This window comes from Bombina bombina, chromosome 3, assembly GCF_027579735.1.
Source record: "Bombina bombina isolate aBomBom1 chromosome 3, aBomBom1.pri, whole genome shotgun sequence".
Lineage (NCBI taxonomy): Eukaryota > Metazoa > Chordata > Amphibia > Anura > Bombinatoridae > Bombina > Bombina bombina.
In genome coordinates this window covers 1106881752-1106906042 of record NC_069501.1, presented here as the reverse complement: position 1 = coordinate 1106906042, position 24291 = coordinate 1106881752, and the positions used below count along the sequence as shown (strand labels likewise).

At 38.9% G+C, this 24291-nt stretch overlaps 1 protein-coding gene across 1 annotated transcript in view; it reads right to left on the bottom strand.

The window, feature by feature from the left end:
• N4BP2L1 (NEDD4 binding protein 2 like 1) overlaps nucleotides 1–24291 on the bottom strand; it is a 229879-nt gene that overhangs the window by 80114 nt on the left and 125474 nt on the right. The window contains exons 2-3 of the mRNA XM_053708461.1: nucleotides 18729–18856; nucleotides 15819–15907 (exon numbers count right to left, since the gene is read on the bottom strand). Of these exons, the coding sequence (XP_053564436.1) occupies nucleotides 15819–15907; nucleotides 18729–18856 (217 nt within the window). The remainder of the gene's footprint in view (nucleotides 1–15818; nucleotides 15908–18728; nucleotides 18857–24291) is intronic.

The window sequence follows — 24291 nt, the reverse complement described above, 5'->3', positions numbered from 1 at the left end:
TGCTCTGTATCCGCTGCACCCCTCTGTGAGTCCCTTCACTGGCTCCCCATTCACAGCAGAATTAAATTCAAAATTTTCACTCTGACCTACAAAGCCCTTACCAATGCAGCGCCCCCATACCTTTCCTCACTCATAAACAAATATACTCCAGCCCGTCCCCTAAGATTCAACAACGATCTATTTCTTGCCTCTTCTACCATCACCTCCTCTCATGCTAGACTACAGGACTCTTGTGCGGCACCAACTCTTTGGAATGCTGTCAGACTTCCCCCCAACCTCTTCTCCTTTAAACGCTCCCTAAAGATCTTCTTGTTCAGGGAAGCCTATCACCAAATCAGTAACTAATTAATTCCACTTGCCTAATAGTTGCCCTCATCTAACTCCACACTAACATCGTTCCCACCTTCGCAGTCCAAACCTCCTTTTTCTCATCCTCCTACCCATTTAGATTGTAAATTCCCACAGGAACAGGGCTCCCAATTCCCTCTGTATTTGTTTGTTAAATTTTGTCTGGTGTCTCATATTGTACTGTTCTTTTCTCCAACATTGGTGTGTCCGGTCCACGGCGTCATCCTTACTTGTGGGAATATCTCTTCCCCAACAGGAAATGGCAAAGAGTCCCAGCAAAGCTGGCCATATAGTCCCTCCTAGGCTCCGCCCACCCCAGTCATTCTCTTTGCCGTTGCACAGGCAACATCTCCACGGAGATGGTTAAGAGTTTTTTGGTGTTTAAATGTAGTTTTTTATTCTTCTATCAAGTGTTTGTTATTTTAAAATAGTGCTGGTATGTACTATTTACTCTGAAACAGAAAAGGATGAAGATTTCTGTTTGTGAGAGGAAGATGATTTTAGCAGACAGTAACTAAAATCGATTGCTGTTTCCACATAGGACTGTTGAGATGAAGTAACTTCAGTTGGGGGAAACAGTTAGCAGACTTTTCTGCTTAAGGTATGACTAGCCATATTTCTAACAAGACCATGTAATGCTGGAAGGCTGTCATTTCCCCTCATGGGGACCGGTAAGCCATTTTCTTAGTCAAACAAACAGAATAAAGGGCTTAATATGGGCTATAAAACTGGTAGACACTTTTATGGGCTAAATCGATTGCTTTATTTGGGCATTTTATTCATGTTTATGCTGATAATTCACATTTATAAACTTGGGGAACGTTTATTAAACGGCAGGCACTATGTTAGACACCTTTTCCAGTCAGGGGGCCTTCCTAGTTGTAGGCTGAGCCTCATTTTCGCGCCATTACTGCGCAGTTGTTTTTTGAGAGCAGGACATGCAGATGCATGTGTGAGGATCTGAAAGTTGCTGGAAAAGTTTCTAGAAGGCGTCACTTGGTATCGTATTCCCCTCTGGGCTTGGTTAGGTCTCAGCAAAGGCTATAGCTGGGACTGTATAGGGGTTAAATTTGTAAACGGCTCCGGTTCCGTTATTTTAAGGGTTAAAGCTCTGAAATTTGGTGTGCAATACTCTTAATGCTTTAAGACACTGTGGTGATTGGTAATTTTTGAACAATTCCTTCATACTTTTTCACATATTCAGTAATAAAGTGTTTCTGTTTAAAATTTAAAGAGACAGTAACGGTTTTGTTTTAAAACGTTTTTTGTGCTTTATTGACAAGTTTAAGCCTGTTTAACACGTCTGTGCCTTCGGATAAGCTATGTTCTATATGTATGAAAGCCAATGTGTCTCCCCATTTAAATTTGTGTGATAATTGTGCCATAGCGTCCAAACAAAGTAAGGACAGTACTGCCACAGATAATGAAATTGCCCAAGATGATTCCTCAGATGAGGGGAGTAAACATGATACTACATCATCCCCTACTGTGTCTACACCAGTTTTGCCCACGCAGGAGGCCCCTAGTACATCTAGCGCGCCAATGCTTATTACCATGCAACAATTAACGGCTGTAATGGATAACTCCATAGCAAATATTTTATCCAAAATGCCTACATATCAGAGAAAGCGCGATTGCTCTGTTTTAAACACTGAAGAGCAGGAGGGCGCTGATGATAATTGTTCTGTCATACCCTCACACCAATCTGAAGTGGCCATGAGGGAGGTTTTGTCAGATGGGGAAATTTCAGATTCAGGAAAAATTTCTCAACAAGCTGAACCTGATGTTGTGACATTTAAATTCAAATTAGAACATCTCCGCGCACTGCTTAAGGAGGTGTTATCTACTCTGGATGATTGTGACAACTTGGTCATTCCAGAGAAATTATGCAAGATGGACAAGTTCCTAGAGGTTCCGGTGCACCCCGACGCTTTTCCTATACCCAAGCGGGTGGCGGACATAGTGAATAAGGAGTGGGAAAAGCCCGGCATACCTTTTGTTCCCCCCCCCTATATTTAAGAAATTATTTCCTATGGTCGACCCCAGAAAGGACTTATGGCAGACAGTCCCTAAGGTCGAGGGGGCAGTTTCTACTCTAAACAAACGCACTACTATTCCTATCGAGGATAGTTGTGCTTTCAAAGATCCTATGGATAAAAAATTGGAGGGTTTGCTTAAAAAGATTTTTGTACAGCAAGGTTACCTTCTACAACCCATTTCGTGCATTGTTCCTGTCACTACAACAGCGTGGTTCTGGTTCGAGGAACTAGAAAACTCGCTTAGTAGAGAGACTCCATATGAGGAGGTTATGGACAGAGTTCACGCACTTAAGTTGGCTAACTCTTTTATTTTAGATGCCGCTTTGCAATTAGCTAGATTAGCGGCGAAAAATTCAGGGTTTGCAATCGTGGCGCGCAGAGCGCTTTGGCTAAAGTCTTGGTCAGCGGATGTGTCATCCAAGACAAAATTGCTTAACATCCCTTTCAAAGGTAAAACTCTATTTGGACCAGAATTGAAAGAGATTATTTCAGACATCACTGGGGGAAAGGGCCACGTCCTTCCACAAGATAGGCCTTTCAAGGCCAAGAATAAGTCTAATTTTCGTTCCTTTCGCAATTTCAGGAACGGACCGGCCTCTAATTCTGCATCCTCTAAGCAAGAGGGTAATGCCTCACAACCCAAATCAGCCTGGAAACCGATGCAAGGCTGGAACAAGGGTAAGCAGGCCAAGAAGCCTGCTGCTGCTAACAAAACAGCATGAAGGAGTAGCCCCCGATCCGGGACCGGATCTAGTAGGGGGCAGACTCTCTCTCTTTGCTCAGGCTTGGGCAAGAGATGTTCAGGATCCCTGGGCGCTAGAAATAGTTTCTCAGGGTTATCTCCTGGAATTCAGGGAACTACCCCCAAGGGGAAGGTTCCACATGTCTCACTTATCCTCAAACCAAATAAAGAGACAGGCGTTCTTACATTGTGTAGAAGACCTGTTAAAGATGGGAGTGATACACCCAGTTCCAACAAAGGAACAAGGAATGGGATTTTATTCCAATCTGTTCGTAGTTCCCAAAAAAGAGGGAACTTTCAGAACCACTATCCAGGAAGGTCAATTTATGACTACCGTGGATCTAAAGGATGCATACCTACATATTCCTATCCTTTCTGGACAAACATTACCAGTTTGTGGCCCTCCCATTCGGGTTAGCCACTGCTCCAAGGATTTTCACAAAGGTACTAGGTTCCCTTCTAGCGGTTCTAAGACCGAGGGGCATTGCAGTAGTACCTTACTTGGACGACATTCTAATACAAGCGTCGTCCCTGTCAAAAGCAAAGGCTCATACAGACATCGTTCTGGCCTTTCTCAGATCACACGGATGGAAGGTGAACATAGAAAAAAGTTCTCTGTCTCCGTCAACAAGAGTTCCCTTCTTGGGAACAATAATAGATTCCTTAGAAATGAGGATTTTTCTGACAGAGGTCAGAAAGTCAAAACTTCTAAGCACTTGTCAAGTTCTTCATTCTGTTCCACGTCCTTCCATAGCGCAGTGCATGGAAGTAGTAGGGTTGATGGTTGCAGCAATGGACATAGTTCCTTTTGCACGAATTCATCTAAGACCATTACAACTGTGCATGCTCAAACAGTGGAATGGGGACTATACAGACTTGTCTCCAATGATTCAAGTAGATCAGAAGACCAGAGATTCACTCCGTTGGTGGCTGACCCTGGACCATCTATCCCAGGGAATGAGCTTCCGCAGACCAGAGTGGGTCATTGTCACGACCGACGCCAGTCTAGTGGGCTGGGGCGCGGTCTGGGAATCCCTGAAAGCTCAGGGTCTATGGTCTCGGGAAGAGTCTCTTCTCCCGATAAACATTCTGGAACTGAGAGCGATATTCAATGCTCTCAGGGCTTGGCCTCAACTAGCAAAGGCCAGATTCATAAGATTCCAATCAGACAACATGACGACCTTTGCGTATATCAATCATCAGGGGGGAACAAGGAGTTCCCTGGCGATGAAAGAAGTGACCAAAATAATTCAATGGGCGGAGGATCACTCCTGCCACCTGTCTGCGATCCACATCCCAGGTGTGGAAAACTGGGAGGCGGATTATCTGAGTCGTCAGACATTCCATCCGGGGGAGTGGGAACTACCCCGGAGATCTTTGCTCAAATAACTCAATTATGGGGCATTCCAGACATGGATCTGATGGCGTCTCGTCAGAACTTCAAGGTTCCTTGCTACTGGTCCAGATCCAGGGATCCCAAGGCGACTCTAGTAGATGCACTAGTAGCACCTTGGACCTTCAACCTAGCTTATGTATTTCCACCGTTTCCTCTCATTCCCAGGCTGGTAGCCAGGATCAATCAGGAGAGGGCCTCGGTGATCTTGATAGCTTCTGCGTGGCCACGCAGGACTTGGTATGCAGACCTGGTGAATATGTCATCGGTTCCACCATGGAAGCTACCCTTGAGACAGGACCTTCTTGTTCAGGGTCCATTCGAACATCCAAATCTGGTCTCCCTCCAGCTGACGGCTTGGAGATTAAACGCTTGATTCTATCGAAGCGTGGGTTTTCAGATTCTGTGATAGATACTCTGATTCAGGCCAGAAAACCGGTAACTAGAAAGATTTACCATAAAATATGGAAAAGATATATCTGTTGGTGTGAATCCAAAGGATTCCCATGGAATAAGATAAAAATTCCTAAGATTCTCTCCTTTCTACAAGAAGGTTTGGAGAAAGGATTATCTGCAAGTTCTCTAAAGGGACAGATCTCTGCTTTATCTGTCTTACTACACAAAAGACTGGCAGCTGTGCCAGATGTTCAAGCATTTGTTCAGGCTCTGGTTAGGATCAAGCCTGTTTACAGACCTTTGACTCCTCCCTGGAGTCTAAATCTAGTTCTTTCAGTTCTTCAAGGGGTTCCGTTTGAACCTTTACATTCCATAGATATTAAGTTACTATCTTGGAAAGTTTTGTTTTTGGTTGCTATTTCTTCTGCTAGAAGAGTTTCAGAGTTATCTGCTCTGCAGTGTTCTCCGCCCTATCTGGTGTTCCATGCAGATAAGGTGGTTTTGCGTACTAAGCCTGGTTTTCTTCCAAAGGTTGTTTCTAACAAAAATATTAACCAGGAGATAGTTGTACCTTCTTTATGTCCGAATCCAGTTTCAAAGAAGGAACGTTTGTTACACAATTTGGACGTAGTCCGTGCTCTAAAATTCTATTTAGAGGCTACAAAAGATTTCAGACAAACATCTTCTTTGTTTGTTGTTTATTCTGGTAAAAGGAGAGGTCAAAAAGCGACTTCTACCTCTCTTTCCTTTTGGCTTAAAAGCATCATCCGATTGGCTTATGAGACTGCCGAACGGCAGCCTCCTGAAAGAATCACAGCTCACTCCACTAGGGCTGTGGCTTCCACATGGGCCTTCAAGAACGAGGCTTCTGTTGACCAGATATGTAAGGCAGCGACTTGGTCTTCACTGCACACTTTTCCAAATTTTACAAATTTGATACTTTTGCTTCTTCGGAGGCTATTTTTGGGAGAAAGGTTTTGCAAGCCGTGGTGCCTTCCGTTTAGGTAACCTGATTTGCTCCCTCCCTTCATCCGTGTCCTAAAGCTTTGGTATTGGTTCCCACAAGTAAGGATGACGCCGTGGACCGGACACACCAATGTTGGAGAAAACAGAATTTATGCTTACCTGATAAATTACTTTCTCCAACGGTGTGTCCGGTCCACGGCCCGCCCTGGTTTTTTAATCAGGTCTGATGAATTATTTTCTCTAACTACAGTCACCACGGTACCATATGGTTTCTCCTATATATTTCCTCCTGTCCGTCAGTCGAATGACTGGGGTGGGCGGAGCCTAGGAGGGACTATATGGCCAGCTTTGCTGGGACTCTTTGCCATTTCCTGTTGGGGAAGAGATATTCCCACAAGTAAGGATGACGCCGTGGACCGGACACACCGTTGGAGAAAGTAATTTGTCAGGTAAGCATAAATTCTGTTTTTACCTTTGTTACACATGAACAGTGCTGCGAAATCTGTTGGCGCTTTATAAATAAAGAATAATAATAATAATAATAAGATGCTAAACCTGCATTTTTTTTTTTTACTGAGATAATCTATAAATTTAAATACATGGTTTACCTTTACCCCAAAAGAACTTGCTACATAAAGAGTTAAAATGAGAAATATCTTTTTTCTTAACAAACAGGGGGAGATTTTTAAGAAAAAAAGGACTTCTGGGGAAATTATTTTAATTAAACCAACTTTTGCAGATACAGGGCCAGATTACGAGTGGAGACCAAATTTGAGGTTTTGCGTTTGTTTGCCCACAGGTAAAATTACACTCAGTTGAGAGCAATTCAAGATAACACCCATCGGGTTAGCGTGACCTCAGAGATCTGACAAACACATAAATTACAATGTACACTTACACGCATAAAAACCCTATCTCAAACATAAATTCAAATATTGCAGACAAAAGCTATAAGGGCTCAAAGATATGAGATCTCAGGTCTTAGTGGGAAAAAGTCAGGCAAAGGGCTTTAACAAAGACATAATACATATACATCCTATATATATCTGTATATACTGTATATATAATCATCTGTATAGATATAGGTATAGATATTTATTTTACAAAATACCATCAAATATATATATAGAAATATTTATGAATAAATAGAACATATTCTGCTATGTGCAGAACATTGGAATGTGAAATATTCATATTTTCATGTTGGGTTAGCACACCTGAGAATATGCGATCGAGTTAGCGCAAGAGTTGGGTGTTAGTTTCCCCCCCCCCCCCCCCCCCCCAGTTTTTGTGCTTCATTGACTTCTATGGGGGATTAGGTTATTGCGCATGCAATATTGTAAGTTCGGCTTTTTGCGTGCGTCGGGTTAGCTTTCGACTCGTAATACAAGCGCAACCCGATGCAAGCAAATTGTTTACTTCTAGCATAATTAGCACTATTGAAAGCGCTAAATATTGATCCACTCGTAATCTGGTCCATAGTTAGTGGCAAAGTATGCCAGTTTTTAAAAGTGGATTTAATTTTACTCCATAGAGGAAAATAATTAAAATCATACCATTTGTGCAGATAGAAAGTTGAATACCTAGATTTCTAATACTATCTTTAGCCTGTTTAAATGTATTTTCTATCAATCAAACTATCCTTATTCGGCATCACCTATAGGATCTCAGATTTACTTAAATTAATTTTATAGCCAGAAAATGTGCTATAATTTTTTATAGTCCTTAAAAAAGTAGGGATAGTCTCTCTGTAGTTACCCATTAATCATAGGATGTCATCAGCATATAGTAAGAGTCATTTACTTATTTCCCAGTATCACCCCCTCTAATTCTTGTCTACAGCATATTGCTAACGGTTCTATTTCGTTTGTTCTTTTACCTGGATGATATCTTGGTATAGGCTTTGTTGCTTCTTCAAGCGCATGATTGGAGGATCAATTTTCCAAAGAGTTATCTTTCTCTCATATCAGGATTGTTTATTCCAAGGTATCTTTATAGACTCAGTCTCTATCTTTGACAGACCATAGGAGACAGAAGATACTCTTAGCTTATTCTAATCTTCAATTCTTTTTTCATCCACAGTTCTTTGCATGGAACTATTAAAGGGATAATAAACCCAATTTTTTTCTTTCATGATTCAGACAGAGCATGCCATTTTAAGCAACTTTCTAATATACTCATATTTTCATTTTTTCTTTATTTGAAATAGCAGAAATGTAAGTTTAGGAGCAAGCCCATTCTTGGTTCAGCGCCTGGACAGCGCTTGCTGATTGCTGGCTAAACGTAGGCACCAATCGGCAAGTGCAACCTAGGTGCTGGACGAAAAATGGGCCGGCTTCCAAGCTTACATTACTGCTTTTTCAAATAAAGATATCAAGAGAACAAAGAAAATTGATAATAGGAGTAAATTAGAAAGTTCCTTAAAATTGCATGCTCCATCTAAATCTTGAAAGAAAAAAATTGGGTTTAGTGTCCCTTTAAGTCTGATGAATGCAGCATCAGATTATATTCCATTTGCTTGGTTTCACATGAGGCCTTTTCAGCTTTGCTTCTGGGATCATGCTCAGCATTCTCAGAATATCCTTCTTTCTGAGCTTTACTATTCATGTTTGTTTGTGCATTGTTCTAGAGGCATTTTTTTGTTTGTCCAAATTAGACTGTGATCTTAACAAAAACTCTTTTGGGATGGGGTGCAGTCTGGGGTCTCAGAGAGCACAGAGAGTTTGGTCTCCTTGGGAGCTGAGGATTCCTATAAAAATACAGTATTTTGGAACTGTGCAATCTTCAGGGCTCTTTAGAACTGGCCTCTGTCCTCAGGCAGAGATTGTGGTCGCTATAGTAGCCCCATGGTTGTTTTGTCTGACTTACATCTTTCCATCAATTGTTCTGTTATCAAGAGTAATAGACAGGATCAAGCAAGTAGTTTCAGTAATTCTGATTGCTCCAGCTTGGCCTTGCAGTACGTGGTTTGCTGATCTGGTGCAGATGTCCAGCTGTCCTCCGTGGCCTTTTCCTCTGTGCCACGACCTTCTACTCTGTGCCACGACCTTCTCAAGGGCTGTTTTTTTTTCTTCAGGTTCTAAAATCTCTCATTTGATGGCTTGAAGAATAAATGCTAAGTTATTCTTTTATTGAGTCCTTGATTCAGGCCTGTATATCTGTGGCAAGGAAGGTCTTTATTTCTTGATGTTTGAAGCATGGTTTTCGCTGGCACTCTTTTAGATTTTCTTGAATTATTCAGGATGGTTTGGATAAGGGTTTATCTGTGTTTTAAAGGGCCAGATTTAGGGGCATAGTTATCAATGTGCGAGCGGACATGATACGCTGTCGGCATTTATCATTGCACCAGTAGTTCTTGTGAACTGCTAGTGCAATGCCGCCCCTGCAGATTCGCAGCCAATCGTCCGCTAGCAGGGGGTGTCAATCAACCAGATCGTATTTGATCGGGTTGATTTCTGTCTGTTGCCTCAGAGCAGGCAGAAAAGTTATGGAGCAGCGGTCTTTAGACCGTTGCTTCATAACTTCTGTTTCCAGCAAGCCTAAACGAGGGGCATCAAGCTCCATACAGAGCTTGATAAATATGCCCCTTAATCTTTTTAACTTTTGTTTCTTTACTAGTTTGCTAAGCTTCCTGATGTTCTCAGTTTTTGTTTCAGCTTTAGTCAGAATCAAGCCAGTGGTAAAACCAATTTCTTCTCTTTGGAACCTCAATTTGGTTCTAAGAATATTGCTGGTTGTTCTTTTTGAGCCAATGCACTATTTGGATACCGAGTGTTTTTGTCTTGGAAGGTTCTGTTTCTTTTAGCAATCCCTGCTGTTAGAGGAATTTCTGAATATTCTACTCTTTTCTATGGGCCTCCTTCTCTGATTTCCATCCCGATAAGGCGGTTTTGAGATCTAGTTTGATTTCCTTTCTTAAGTGGTGTCTTTAGACAATTTAATCATGAATTTGTTGTGCTTTCTTTTTGTCCTAATCCAAAAGAGTCTAAGGAGAGGTTTCGTCATATTTTGGATGTTGTTAGGACTTTTGAAATTCTATTTACAGGCTTATAAGGATTTTATCCAATCCTCCTTGCTTATTATTTTTCTGATTCTAGAAGGAGTCAGAAGACAACAACTATTTGACTTCCTGACTGAAGCTTTTGATTCATAAACTTTTTTGGAGGTAGGTTTGGCTCCTCAACATTTTATTGCCCATTCTACTTGGTCAGTTTCCTTTTTCATGGGCATTTAACCTTTTAACGCCGATGCAGCGTTCTATTCCGTTCTAACCACGCCTGACTTTAGCGCCGTTAGGATGGAATAGAACGTCCAAGCCATTTGGCTGTCCTGAAGCCAACAGCGCTTCCTGGATGGGATCGCGGTCTGGAGGGCGTGCCTAGCTTCATAGGGACGCCCCCCCTGACCCGATCCCATCATTGAAATCTGACAATCACGTGCACTATCGCGGGATTTCAATTTGTCTACATTGGAACGTTGTTCCGATGTAGACAAAATGAACCTGTCATAAAAGGGTTAAATTGAGGCCTCTGTTACTCAAGTTTGTAAGATAGCTACTTGGGTTCATACCTAATAGGTAGCTTATCTTCTTTATAAGCTGAAAGCTGCATGTTTGAGCACAGTTATGTGTGCTGGTTATTATTTGCTTATTTTTTTCCAATTTTTTCCTTTTGGATGTTTTTGCTTTTTCTTTAGTGGCTTTTAGTAGGAAAGTCCTTCAAGCAGAGGTTTCTGGACATTAGATGTTGAAATAAAAAGGGTTTTAATTTTAAAGATATATATATATATATATATATATATATATATATATATATATAAAATTAAATATTATTTTGTCCCACCCTCATTACTTGTGGCCTTCACAACTTGGGTATTAGTTTCACAGTAAAAATGGCTCGTGGACTCTCACCACCTTTATGAAAGAATATATAATTTGTGCTTACCTGATAAGTAAAATTCTTTCATGGTGGTGAGAGTCCATGAGACCGACCCATTTTTTTTTTTTTTGCTAGATTTTAATTATATATTTTTTCTGGCGGAAGTTTTCATGCTCTTGTCCTCTCCTACCTTTCTTCTTCTCTTTGCTTGGCTATACATCAGACTGGTTTACCAGTGAGTTAGGAGGGTTTTTAAGGGCTCTTGGAGTTTTGGGAATTTTTCCCACGAGTAACGGCTCGCAGACTCTCACCACCATGAAAGAAATTACTTTATCAGTTAAGAATAAATTATATATATTTTTTGGCTTGTAATACAACAAGCCATGATTTAATGCTCATACACCCTTACATTTGTAATACATAGTACAAAGACTATTTATGCCAATAATTCACAGAGCCATGATTTAACTTGTGTTGTTTATGTAGGATACAGAACACTGCATTAAAGGGACAGTCTAGTCAAAATTAAACTTTCATGATTCAGATAGGGCATTAAATTTTAAACAACTTTCAATTTGACTTTTATCATTAAATGGACACTGAACCCAAGGGGTCGATCCGATAAAAATCGTCGCCCGCAAAAGTCGGCGACGCCAATATTTGCGCGGGTTTGGTATCCTATATACGGCGTAACCTAGAAGTTACGCGCGTATATTTCTGCCGTCGCCCGTAGTTTTTTGGGCCATAGGCAGGTATACCAAACCCGCGCAGTTTGGTATCCAATATATAGCGTAAGGACTTACGTGGCGAAAATGGAGAAATCTTACTCCATTTTCACCTCGCCACAAAAAGCAGCCGTAAGAAGCCTTACGCTGAGTATTGGAGCCCCGTAACTCCCTAAACTGGCTGCTAAAATAAACCTAACATCTAACGCATGCGCAATGTCTATCTCCCTGTCAACCGCGATCTGCTAAAATAAACCTAACACCTAACGCATGCGCAATGTCTATCTCCCTGTCAACCGCGATCCCCCGCCGCAATCCCTAATAAAGTATTTAACCCCTAAACCGTCGCCATCTACATAAACTAACCCCCTACTGTGAGCCCCTAAAACCGCCGCCATCTATATTAAAATTATTAACCCCTAATTTAATCTACCTACCCCGCCGCCAGCTATATTATCTATATTAACCCTAAGTATATTATAGTTAATATAGTTATTACATTATATATATTAACTATATTAACCCTAATTATATTAGGGTTAATATAGTTAATATAGTTACTATAGTATTTATGTTAACTAAATTAACTCTATCTAACCCTAACACCCCTAACTAAATTCTTATTAAATAAATCTAATTCATATTATAAACTAAAATATTCCTATTTAAATCTAAATACTTACCTATAAAATAAACCCTAAGATAGCTACAATATAATTAATAATTACATTATAGCTATGTTAGGGTTTATATTTAATTACAAAAAATAAAAAAAGATTACAAGATTGGTTCAGCCAATCGGATTGAACTTGAATCTGATTGGCTGATTCAATCAGCCAATCAGATTTTTCTACCTTAATTCCGATTGGCTGATAGAATCCTATCAGCCAATCGGAATTCGGCGGACGCCATCTTGGATGACGTCATTTAAAGGAACCTCATTCGTCGGGAAGTCGTCGTGCCGGAAGGATGCTCCGCGGCGGAGGAGCGAACTAAGAAGATTGAAGATGCTGATTTGCTTGAAGACATCGCCGATGGAAGAAGACTCTCTGCCGCTTGCTTCAAGACATCGCCCGGATGGAAGAACACTTCACTGCCGCTTGCTGGAACACATCGCCTGGATCGGATGAGGAGTTCTGCCCGGGTGGGTGAAGACAAGGTAGGGAGATCTTCAGGGGGGGTAGTGTTAGGTTTATTTAAGGGGGGTTTGGGTTAGATTAGGGGTATGTGGGTGGTGGGTTGTAATGTTGGGGGGTGGTATTGTGGTTTTTTTTGCAGGCAAAAGAGCAGTTTTCTTTGGGGCATGCCCCCACAAAAGGCCCTTTTAAGGGCTGGTAAGGTAAAAGAGCTTTGAACTTGTTTTAATTTAGAATAGGGTAGGGATTTTTTTTATTTTGGGGGGCTTTATTATTTTATTAGGGGGCTTAGAATAGGTGTAATTAGCTTAAAAATCTTGTAATCTTTTTTTTATTTTTTGTAATTTAGTGTTTGTTTGTTTTTTGTAATTTAGTTTAGTTTATTTAATTGTATTTTTAGATAGATATTTGTAGTTTATTTAATTTATTGATAGTGTAGGTGTATTTGTAACTTAGGTTAGGATTTATTTTACAGGTAATTGGGTAATTATTTTAACTAGGTAGCTATTAAATAGTTAATAACTATTTAATAGCTATTATACCTAGTTAAAATAATTAACAATTTACCTGTAAAATAAATATAAACCCTAACATAGCTATAATGTAATTATTAATTATATTGTAGCCATCTTAGGGTTTATTTTATAGGTAAGTATTTAGATTTAAATAGGAATATTTTAATTAATAATATTAATATTAGATTTATTTTAATAAGAGTTTAGTTAGGATGTTAGAGATAGATAGGGTTATTATACTTAATATATATATATATAATATAATAACGATATTAACTATATGAACCCTAATATAATTAGGGTTAATATATATAATATAATAACTATATTAACTATATTAACCCTAATATAATTAGGGTTAATATCGTTAATATAGCTGGCGGCGGTGTAGGGGGATTAGATTAGGGGTTAATACATTTATTATAGGTGGCCGCGGTGTAGGGGGATGTAGATTGTAGGCAAAAGAGCAGTTTACGTTGTGACAAAGCCCCGCCAAAAGCCCTTTTAAGGGCTGGCAAAAGAGCTGTTACTTTGGGGCAATGCCACGCAAAAAGCCCTTTTCAGGGCTATTTGTAGGGTTAGACTTAGGTTTAGTGGTAGGGATAGTTTAGTATTTTAGGGGTTAAATAATTTAATATAGATGGCGGCGGGGTAGGGGGATTAGATTAGGGGTTAATAATTTTAAAATAGATAGCGGCGGGGTAGGGGCTCACTTTAGGGGGTAGGTAAGGTAGATGGCGGCGGTGTTAGGGGCTCACTTTAGGGGGTTATAGATTTAATATAGCTGGCGGCGGTTTAGGGGTTAATAACTTTATTAGGTAGCGGCGGGCTCCGGGAGCGGCGGTTTAGGGGTTAATACATATTTTATTGTTAGGCTAGTGAGGGGGGATAGCGGATAGAGGGTTAGACGTGTCGGGCTATGTTAGGGAGGCGTGTTAGACGTGTCGGGCTATGTTAGGGAGGCGTGTTAGACAGTGCGGGTGATTTAGACTTTAGTCAGGTTTTGTAGGCGCCGGCAGTTTCTAACGTGCCGCAAGTCACTGGCGACGCCAGAAATTTGTACTTGCGCAGATTTCTGGACATCGCTGGTTTATCTGACTTACGGCACGTTAGCATCTGACGGTGACATATATGGGATAGCTCGAGTTGTGAGCTGAAACTGCGGGCGACGCGGGTTCCCTCGCTTGCGCCGCAAACTACGATCTATATCGGATCGCGCCCCAAATCTTTTATTTTGTGATTCAGATAGAGCATGCAATTTTAAGCAACTTTCTAATTTACTCCTATTAGAAATTTTCTTTGTTCTCTTGCTATCTTTATTTGAAAAAGAAGGCATCTAAGCTAAGGAGCCAGCCAATTTTTGGTTCAGACCCTAGACAGCACTTTTTTATTGGTGGGTGAATTTATCTATCAATCAGCAAGAACAACCCTGGTTGTTCACACAAAAAAAAAATGAGCCGGCATCTAAACTTACATTCTTGCTTTTCAAATAAAAATACCAAGAGAATGAAGAAAATTTGATAATAGGAGTAAATTAGAAAATTGCTTAAAATTGCATGCTCTATCTGAATCATGAAAGTAAAAATTTGGATTCAGTGTCCCTTTTTCCTTTGTTCCATTGGTGATATTTTAGAAAAGATAAACCTGGGTGGGCTCAAACTGATTTATAAAGCGTTGAAAACCGGCTCTTAGCTCAGAGAATTTTGAAAATATTTCACAGTTAGACAGTAGTAGTTCATGTGTGTCATATAGATAAGATTGTGCTCACTCCCGTGGAGTTATTTAGGAGACTGCACTGATTGGCTAAACTGCATGTCTGTCAAAAGCACTGAGATAAGGGGGCAGTCTGCAGAGGCTTAGATACATAGGTAATCACAGAGGTAAAAAAAATATTAATATAACTGTGTTGGTTATGAAAAACTATGAAATGGGTAATAAAGGGATTATCTATCTTTTTAAACAATAAACATTCCGGTGTATACTGTCCCTTTAACCCTTTGTGCCAGACAATTTAGTGGTTTAACCCTTTTATGCTCATTACACAGGGTGCAGTTGTTTATACTCTTGGGGATGAAACACTTGGAGCAAAAGTTTAACTCCTTTCCAGTCAGTAAAAAAAGGAGCAATAGTTTAAAATAGTTTTAACACCTTTCTTGCCAATAATACCAGAAGCAGTGATTTAACCCTTTTCATGCCTTAAACGCATACAGCTTTCATTTTCTGTAGGTAGTGGTACTTACCACTGTCCTGCACTCACACACTGCCAACTGCTCTATCCTCTACAAATATGGCAGCAATTGTTTCCAGGTGAAGTCTACCATGAATAAGTGATACAGTGCATACTGAGTAAAGCAGATAAAAACTTTTTTCAATGCCAGTGACCACTTTGGAAAATGTCATTGCCATATTTATACTCCATTTACATTGTTTGTCCTCTACCAGAGTAGGCAATGAAAGCAAAGTGCACAAAGGTACAGCCATTATTTAGTGCCCAAGCTACTGCACCCTGATGTCACCTGCTAGTGATGTCACCAGCTAGTGATGTCACCAACTAGTGATGTCACCAGCTAGTGATGTCACCAACTAGTGATGTCACCAGCTAGTGATGTCACTGCCTTCATTTGCCTTGAACTGCTACATTATGTCTACACATAACTGAACATATAAATAATGTTTCTTACCATGGCAACGTATGGTTTCATTTCCCATGCTTGGACATTTGTGTTATCTATAATTATAGGAGTATTCCCTCTCCTCATTGCTTTGCGTGCTGTAAATGAAATGTTACAGTAGCAAGTCAATCACTTATGTAATAATTTGTCTATAGCTGTAGAATATGACAACATAATTTGAATACATAAGTTTATAAATGCACATAAAAGTGGGTATAGAAGAAAGCTGCATTTATAATTACCATTCTGAAAGTATCAGCTTTGTCCCTTTTGGAGGAAAAAAACCATATTTTTTTCTTACTTAAGTAGCAGACGTTTGGTGCATTTGCCTGTTTGTCTAGGTAAAAAAAATAATAAAAAAATGGCACCATTCAAAATTAGACCATTACACGCTGCAAACGATGTCATAATCAGTTAAGCATAAATAATTTCCAATGTCAGACTCTTAATATAAGACCAAGAACACAAAGAGTTAAAGGGACATTGCAGTTCAAAAATGACATGTAATTTGTTAGAGCATGTCATTTTGGCACTATTGACCTTAACAATGGGTTAAACACATAGTTAAAGTATCACTTGGGAGCAACAGAGTTCTGCTGGTCCCATGCAGACAAAGCCTGTGAGCCAATCAGCAGCGGCCTTACAGCTGTATTTTAAAATATTTAAAATGGATGAAGTTAAGGTTTTATGCTTTAGATACAGCATTCAATTTTAAGAGACTTTTCAGTTTAATTATCCTTGTATCCTTTGTTGAAAAGCATACCTAGGTAGGCTCACTACTGGGAGCTTGCTGGTGATTCGTGAGTATGCACATATGCCTTCTCTCATTAAATCACCATATGTTCAGCAAAGTTACATTATTGTGTTGTTATACTGGAGCTGACATTAAAAGGGACATGAAACCCTGTGAAGAGAATTCTAGATAGGTAGTGTGCACGTCTGGAGCACTACATGACAGGAAATAGTGCGGCCATCTTGCTAATGTATAATCTGTTGCAAAACTGCTGCCTTATAGTACTGCAGACACGTGCACACTCCCTGAATGCTTTTTAACAAAGGAAAACGTGATAATAGAAGTACATTGAAAAGTTGTTTAACGTTACATAATCTTATCTTGGGCTCATCTCACAACCTGCCCCCTTGATCCTATTCCTTTACGTTTCCTTCCCCCTCTCTCTGCTTCACTAGCCCCTGCCCTAACTCATATCATTAAGCAGTCTCTCACGGCTGGCACATTTCCAGATACATTCGCACATGCATCAATCACACCCCTTCTCCCCTTCTAACTATTGTCCGGTCTCCTTACTTCCCTTTGCTTCTAAGTTATTGGAACAACTGGTCTATAATTGTCTAACTCAATTTCTCTCAACTAACTCCTTACTTGATCCACTACATTCTGGTTTCTGCCCTAAACACTCAACAGAAACCGCTCTCACTAAAGTAAAAAATGATTTGTTATCCGCTAAAGCAAAGGGACGCTACTCCTTACTAAATCTTCTAGACCTTTCTGCTGCTTTCAAAACAGTTGACCACCCTCGTCTCTTAAAACTCCTACATTCTTTTGGCATCCGAGATACAGTCCTCTCCTGGTTTGCTTCATATCTCTGTTTCCTTTAAGAGCAAATCCTCTGATCGTTTGCCTCTCTCAGTTGGAGTACCACAAGGCTCTGTCTTGGCTTTTCTCTCTCTATACATCTTCCCTTGGAAAATTGATATCTTCCCTTGGGTTCCAGCACCACTTATATGCTGATGATACCCAAATCTATCTTTCCTCTTCTGATATCTCTCCCTCTTTAATCAACCAAATTACCAACTGTGTCTGAAATTTTCTCTTGGACCTCACACTACCTGCAACTCAATCTGTCTAAAACTGAGCCACTTCTTATTCCCCCCTCGTCGAGACATCCGACACTTGACATTTCTCTGACAGTTGGAGACTCTACTCTCATCCCCTCACCCCAGGTCCGCTGTCTTGAGGTCACGCTTGACTCACAACTCACATTCACCCCACATACGCAAGCTTTTTAAAAAAAACTATATAAAATACTTTGGTATAATGTGTGGTGGCTTCAAGTCAAATACTAGGTAACTCACAGTCAAGTTCTAAAACAATTATTAAAAAAATGTTTGTTTTGGAAAGCAATTTATTGCACTTTGAAAAATAATGTTAAGGCAGCGCATCGGGTACAGCTTGGCAATGTTGAAAAAGATAGTGATTTATAAAAAAATAAAAAATATTACACATTTGTTACATTTTGGGGATATCTTCCCATTCACAAACACTATTAATTATACCAATACAGTTTTGAATATAATAAAGTGGATTTTTTATATTTAGGCTGCACACCTTACATTATTGCTGGGTTTTATGTGTTTCATTATTAAGAAATATTTATATAATACTTGCACTGAATACCACAATAAATAAAACATTATAGGGACATTAAACACTTTGAGATTGTAATATAAAATGATAAACTGTATATATAAAAAATATCTGCAATATACTTTAATTATTTATTTTGTCCTCTCTTCCTGCAATTCCATTATGAAATTGTGAGCTTTTCAGTTCCTGTTAGAAATGGAAGTGCAGAACACTGTTATAGTCCACACAGCCATTGGCTGCACACTCTAGTGACCTATTTATAACTGTCCCTAATTGGCCACAGCAGAGAAGGTAACCTAAGTTACAACATGGCAGCTGCCGTTGATTTATAGACAATAAAACTTTACACTTATTTTGTCAATGTTTAAGCAGTTAATGAAACTTTAAAAAATAAATCTACTTGTTATTCTCAGACTAATCTTTTCTTTGATTGCGCCATTCTATCTAGTATTTATCTAGTGTTTAATGTCCCTTTAAGATGTTATTTATCAAACAGAAAAAAATCCTAATCCCTCTTTGTAAAATGACTTTACCTCGCTTTTGATTCCATTTGTGCGCATCATGCAGCAAGTCTTGGTCGAACAGATAACAGCCGTCATCCATAATGAAATAGTCATCAGTGCTAAACACAAGTGCACTGGGGAAATCTTGCTTCAGCTTCCTAAAAATAGATCAAATGCACTTAAGATCATTGTTAAAAACGTGTTTAAGGTTTTAAAAAAGCTCAAGTGGTATACTACATCCATCTGTAAGCCTTAAAGGGACACTGAACCCAAATTTTTCTTTAGTGATTCAGATAGAGCATGCAATTTTAAGCAACTTTCTAATTTACTCCTATTATCAATTTTTCTTCGTTCTCTTGCTATCTTCATTTGAAAAAGAAGACATCTAAGCTATTTGTTTGGTTCAGAACACTGCAAAGCACTTGTTCATTGGTGGATGAATTTATCCACCAATCAGCAAGAACAACCCAGGTTGTTCAACAAAAATGGGCCGGCATCTAAACTTACATTCTTGCATTTTAAATAAAGATACCAAGAGAATGAAGAAAATTTGATAATAGGAGTAAATTAGAAAGTTGCTTAAAATTCCATGCTCTATCGCAATCACAAAAGAAAAAAATTGGGTTCAGTGTCCCTTTAATGATCTAATATATTGTAATTTACTGACTGTCTAATAATGAAATAAGAAATATTTAAAATAAATATAGACGTGCTGTAGATAAATCCCTATAGCATATACTTTGTATTTGCATTTATTTAAAGAGCTGTGAAAGGGACACAAAGCCATTCCCTTGAAAAGCAACATTAAAGGGATAGTAAACGCCAAAAATTGTATTGTTTAAAAAGATAGATAATCCCTTTATTTACCATTCCCCAGTTTTGCATAACCAACACTGTTATAGAAATATACTTTTTACATCTGTAATTACCTTGTATCTATGCTCCTGCAGACTGCCTCCTTATTTTAGTTCTTTTGACAGACTTGCATTTCAGGCAAATAGTGCTGACTCTTAAGTAACTCCATGTGCGTGAGCGCAATGTTATTTATATGAAACACGTGAACTAATACCCTGTGAAAAACTATCAAATGCATTCAGAAAAGAGAAGGTCTTCAAGGGCTTAGAAACTACCATATGAGCCTACCTATGTTTAGCTTTCAACTAAGAATACCAAGAGAACAAAGCAAATGTAATGATAAACATAAATTAGAAAGTTGTTTAAAATGACATGCCCTGTCTGAATCATTAAAATTTAGTTTGGACTTTACTATCCCTTTAAAGGAACATTCCAGTCAAAATTTTAATGCACATAGATGAATTACATCTTTGAATATAAACATATTTGCAATATACACGTATTGCCAAAAATGTTTCTTGTAAAAGTTATCACTGTTTTAGTGTTAACATTTCTTTCATATAGGTGGCAAGAGTCCATGAGGTTGTGACGTATGGGATATACATTCCTACCAGGAGGGGGCAAAGTTTCCCAAACCTCAAATGTCTATAAATACACCTCCCACCTCACTCATACCTCAGTTTTACAAACTTTGCCTCCTTAGGAGGTGGTGAAGCATGAAGAATGATGTGCTTGATTTCTTCTGTGAATGGGGCTTCTAAGCATATTAAAGCCCAATTCCTCTCTAAGTGCAGTGTTTGTCTGAGGGATGTGAAGGGAGTATTGCCTGATGACGCCATGTTTTCACCTATGGGAAATCTATTCTAAGACCTCTGTAGGTCCTCTACCATTACCTCTGCTGATATGTTTCAGTACTGGTTTGGCTGTCTGCTATGTGGATGGGTGTCTTACACGGTAAGTATATACTTTTATTATATGACACTCTCAGCTATGGATTGGGCACTTTTTGAATAAAGTTGTTATATATTGTTTGTATACATGCCTTGAGTCAGTAATTCAGTACTATTTTTTAGCGACTTTACTTGTGGCTAAATATTTGTCAAGGTTGGTTGAGTCTGTGAAACATACAGGTTTTTTTTGGAGCTAGTAATTTATTTATAAATTAAGATGCTAACTATTATGTTAGTCTCATGGAATGTTGATAATCACATTTTATGCAGCTATAATAGAAGTATCCATTAGGCTTTATTTAGGTACATTTTGTTTTTTTTGTATATACAATCAAAATTCATACCTGCTTTTTAGAATGATAGGTGTATTAGAAATCCACTACAGCTTTGCATGTCGCGCATGTGATGATGCTATTTATGTCATAGGGTGACGTGTCATCATTTTGTCCTATTTTTTGGCGCCAAAAAATTTAAAATTTTCCCGCCAAAGTTACCATTATAAGCTCCTCCCCCAGCTTATTCAGTGTTTTCAGAAAACATTTATAGAGCTTTCATGCAGCATTTTATGAATCTGTTTTCTTTTTTTATAAATTTTCGCTCTGTTTCAGATTCTCTCAAGCCTGTTCTATATATAATATATAGGAGCATGGATATAAATTTGCAGAATTTATTTATTTTTTTCAAATTTAGTTTTTTTTTTTTTGCAATTATGTCTCAAACTGAACCTGCCTCTGTTACCATAGGATTTGAGCTGCCTGAACACATATTTACCAAAGCGAAGTATGTTTGTTGTAATAAAGCTGATCTAAATTATTCAGCTCAGTTATGTGGCTCTTGTTTTGACAAATTGTTAAATATATCTATGAGTACAAATACACCCACTTTTATTCCATTTCAGTCTGTATGTACATAGCATTACTGCAGAAATGTAAGATTTTATTGCTGCAGCTATAGAGAAGGCAATGACTGCTATTTTGTCTTCAAATAAATGTAAAAAGGTTTTTGCAACATTTTCCTAAACTTAGTAAATTAAGTTATGACCTTCAACATACTGATACTGATTCAGAGGATGCCACATCAGAGACTGATAAAGACAATTCTTTTTTATTTAAGTTAGAATATATTTGTTCTCTCTTAAAGGAAGTTTTGTTTACTTTGGGTATTGAGGAGTCTAAATATCCTGATGGTTAAGCTAGTAATTGTCTAAATTCTGTATTTAAGACTACTGTTATTACTCCTGAAGTATTTCCTATTCCTGACGCTATCTCTAATGTGATTGCTAAAGAATGGTCTAAGCCTGGTACCTCTTAACCTCCCTTCTAGGTTTAACCCCTTAATGACCACAATGTACCCTGTATGTCACTGGTCGTTAAGGTTTTTTTCAGGACATAATAGCACAAGTCTAGCAAGAACACACTATTAATGCCCTCCCTCCAGCAGGCTTTGTGGAATAGAGCAGTCTCAACCCTGGTGGCAAGACCGCGCTATAAAACAATCAAGTCCCAAAAAAAGGCCAGTGACATACAGGGTACGTCGCTGGTCCTTAAGGGGTTAAGAAATTGTATCCTTTACCTGTAGCCAAGAATCCTTTAGATAGGAAGCTTGAATCTTATCTAAGAAGGGCATATTTACATACTGGCTATATTCTTAGACCTGTTATATCTATGGCTGATGTTGCTGCTGCTTCTACTTTTTGGTTGGACAGTTTAGCACAGCAGTTCTCTTCAGATTCTGAAGTATCTAACATTATTGTTTTACTTCAACATGCAAATCATTTTATTTGTGATGCTATATTTGATGTTAGGAAGATCAATGTCAAATCCATGTCTTTAGCCATTCTAACTAGAGCTTTATGGCTTAAATCTTAGAATGCTGACATGGTGTATAAAACTAGATTATTATCTCTCTCTTTTCAAGGTAAAAATCTTTTTGGTTCACAATTGGATTGTATTATCTCCACTGTTACTGAGGGTAAGGGAGTTTTTCTGCCCAAGACAAGAAATCTAAGGGTAAATTTAAAGCTCCCAATCATTTTCGTTCCTTTCGTCAGAATAGAGAACAGAAAATCATTCCTTCCCCTAAGGCCTCTGACTCTAATTGGAGACCATCTCTGACTTGGAATAAATCCAAGCTGTATAAGAAACAAAATCCTGCCCCTAGACCTACATAAAAGTGCGGCCCTCAAGCCAGTTCTTCTGGTAGGGGGCAGACTAAAGCTATATCAAAGAGTTTGGACAGACTCTGTCCAAAATCAGTGGATTCAGAATATAATTTCTCAGGGGTGTCGAATAGGATTTAGAATAAGACCTCCTTTGGAAAGATTCTTTCTTACCCATGTAACAAAAAAAACAGTAAAAGTCTTTCTGAAATGTGTTTCAGATCTAGAACTTTCAGGGGTAATTATCCCGGTTCCACAGCAGGAACAAGGATTGGTTATTCTTATTCAAATCTGATCTTTGTACCAAAGAAGGAAAATTCTTTCAGACCAATTTTGGATCTGAAAACTTTAAATCGTTTTGCAAGAGTACAAATTGTCAAGATGGTGACTATAAGGATTATTCTGCCTTTTGTTCAGCAAGGTCACTTCATGTCCACAATAGACTTGCAGGACGCTTACCTTCACAATTTGATTCATCCAGATCACTATCTTTTCTGAGATTCTCTTTTCTAAACAAGCATTACTAATTTGTCGCTCTTCCGTTTGGCCTTGGAACAGCATCAAGAATATTCTTAATAGTTTTAGATGCCCTTCTATCTGTAATCAGAAAACAGGGTATTGCAGTATTTACTTATTTGAACGATATATTGGTACTAAGTCAATCTTTTCATTTAGAGAATCTCACACAAAAAAATTCTGTTGTTTCTTCAGACATGTTTGGAGGATCAATTTACCAAAGAGTTTCTTGATTTCTCAGACAAAGGTCACCTTTTTAGGATTCCAGATAGATTCAGTGTCCATGACTCTATTTCTTACAGAACAGAGATGTTTGAGATTGGTTTCAGCTTGTCTAAACCTTCAGTCTCTTATCTTTCCCTTCAGTGTCTATGTGCATGGATGTTTTAGGTCTCATGATTGCTGCATCGGACGCGATCCTTTTTGCTTGTGTTCATATGAGACCTCTACAGCTTTGCATGTTGCACCAATGATGCAGGGATTATACTCGGATATCACAACTGATATACTTAAATCCCAACACTCAACTCTCTCTGACTTGGTGGTTAAACCAACACCTTATTGTTCAAGGGGCCTCCTTTGTTCATCCTACCTGGACTGTGATCACAACAGATGCAAGTCTCACAGGTTGGGGAGTTGTCTGGGGGTCTCTGACAGCACAAGGAGTTTGGAATCCTCAAGAGGCGAGGTTACCAATCAATATTAGAACTCTGTGCTATTTTCAGAGCTCTTCTGGCTTGGCCTCTATTATATATATTCGGTTTCAAACAGACAATGTCACAACAGTGGCATATGTTAATCATCAATGGGGGACTCACAGTCCCCTAGCAATGAAAGAAGTGTCTCTAATACTTTCTTGGGCTGAATCCAACTCTTGACTAATCACTGTGATTCATATACCAGGTATAAACTATTCGGAAGCGGATTATCTCAGCCATCAGATTCTACATCCGGGGAGTGGTCTCTCCATCCAGATGTGTTCTATCAGATTGTGCAGATGTGGGGTCTTCCAGACATCGATCTGATGGCCTCTCGTCTAAACAAGAAACCTCCCAGATACCTCTCCAGGTCCAGGGATCTTCAGGCGGAATTGATGAATGCTCTAGCAGGTCCT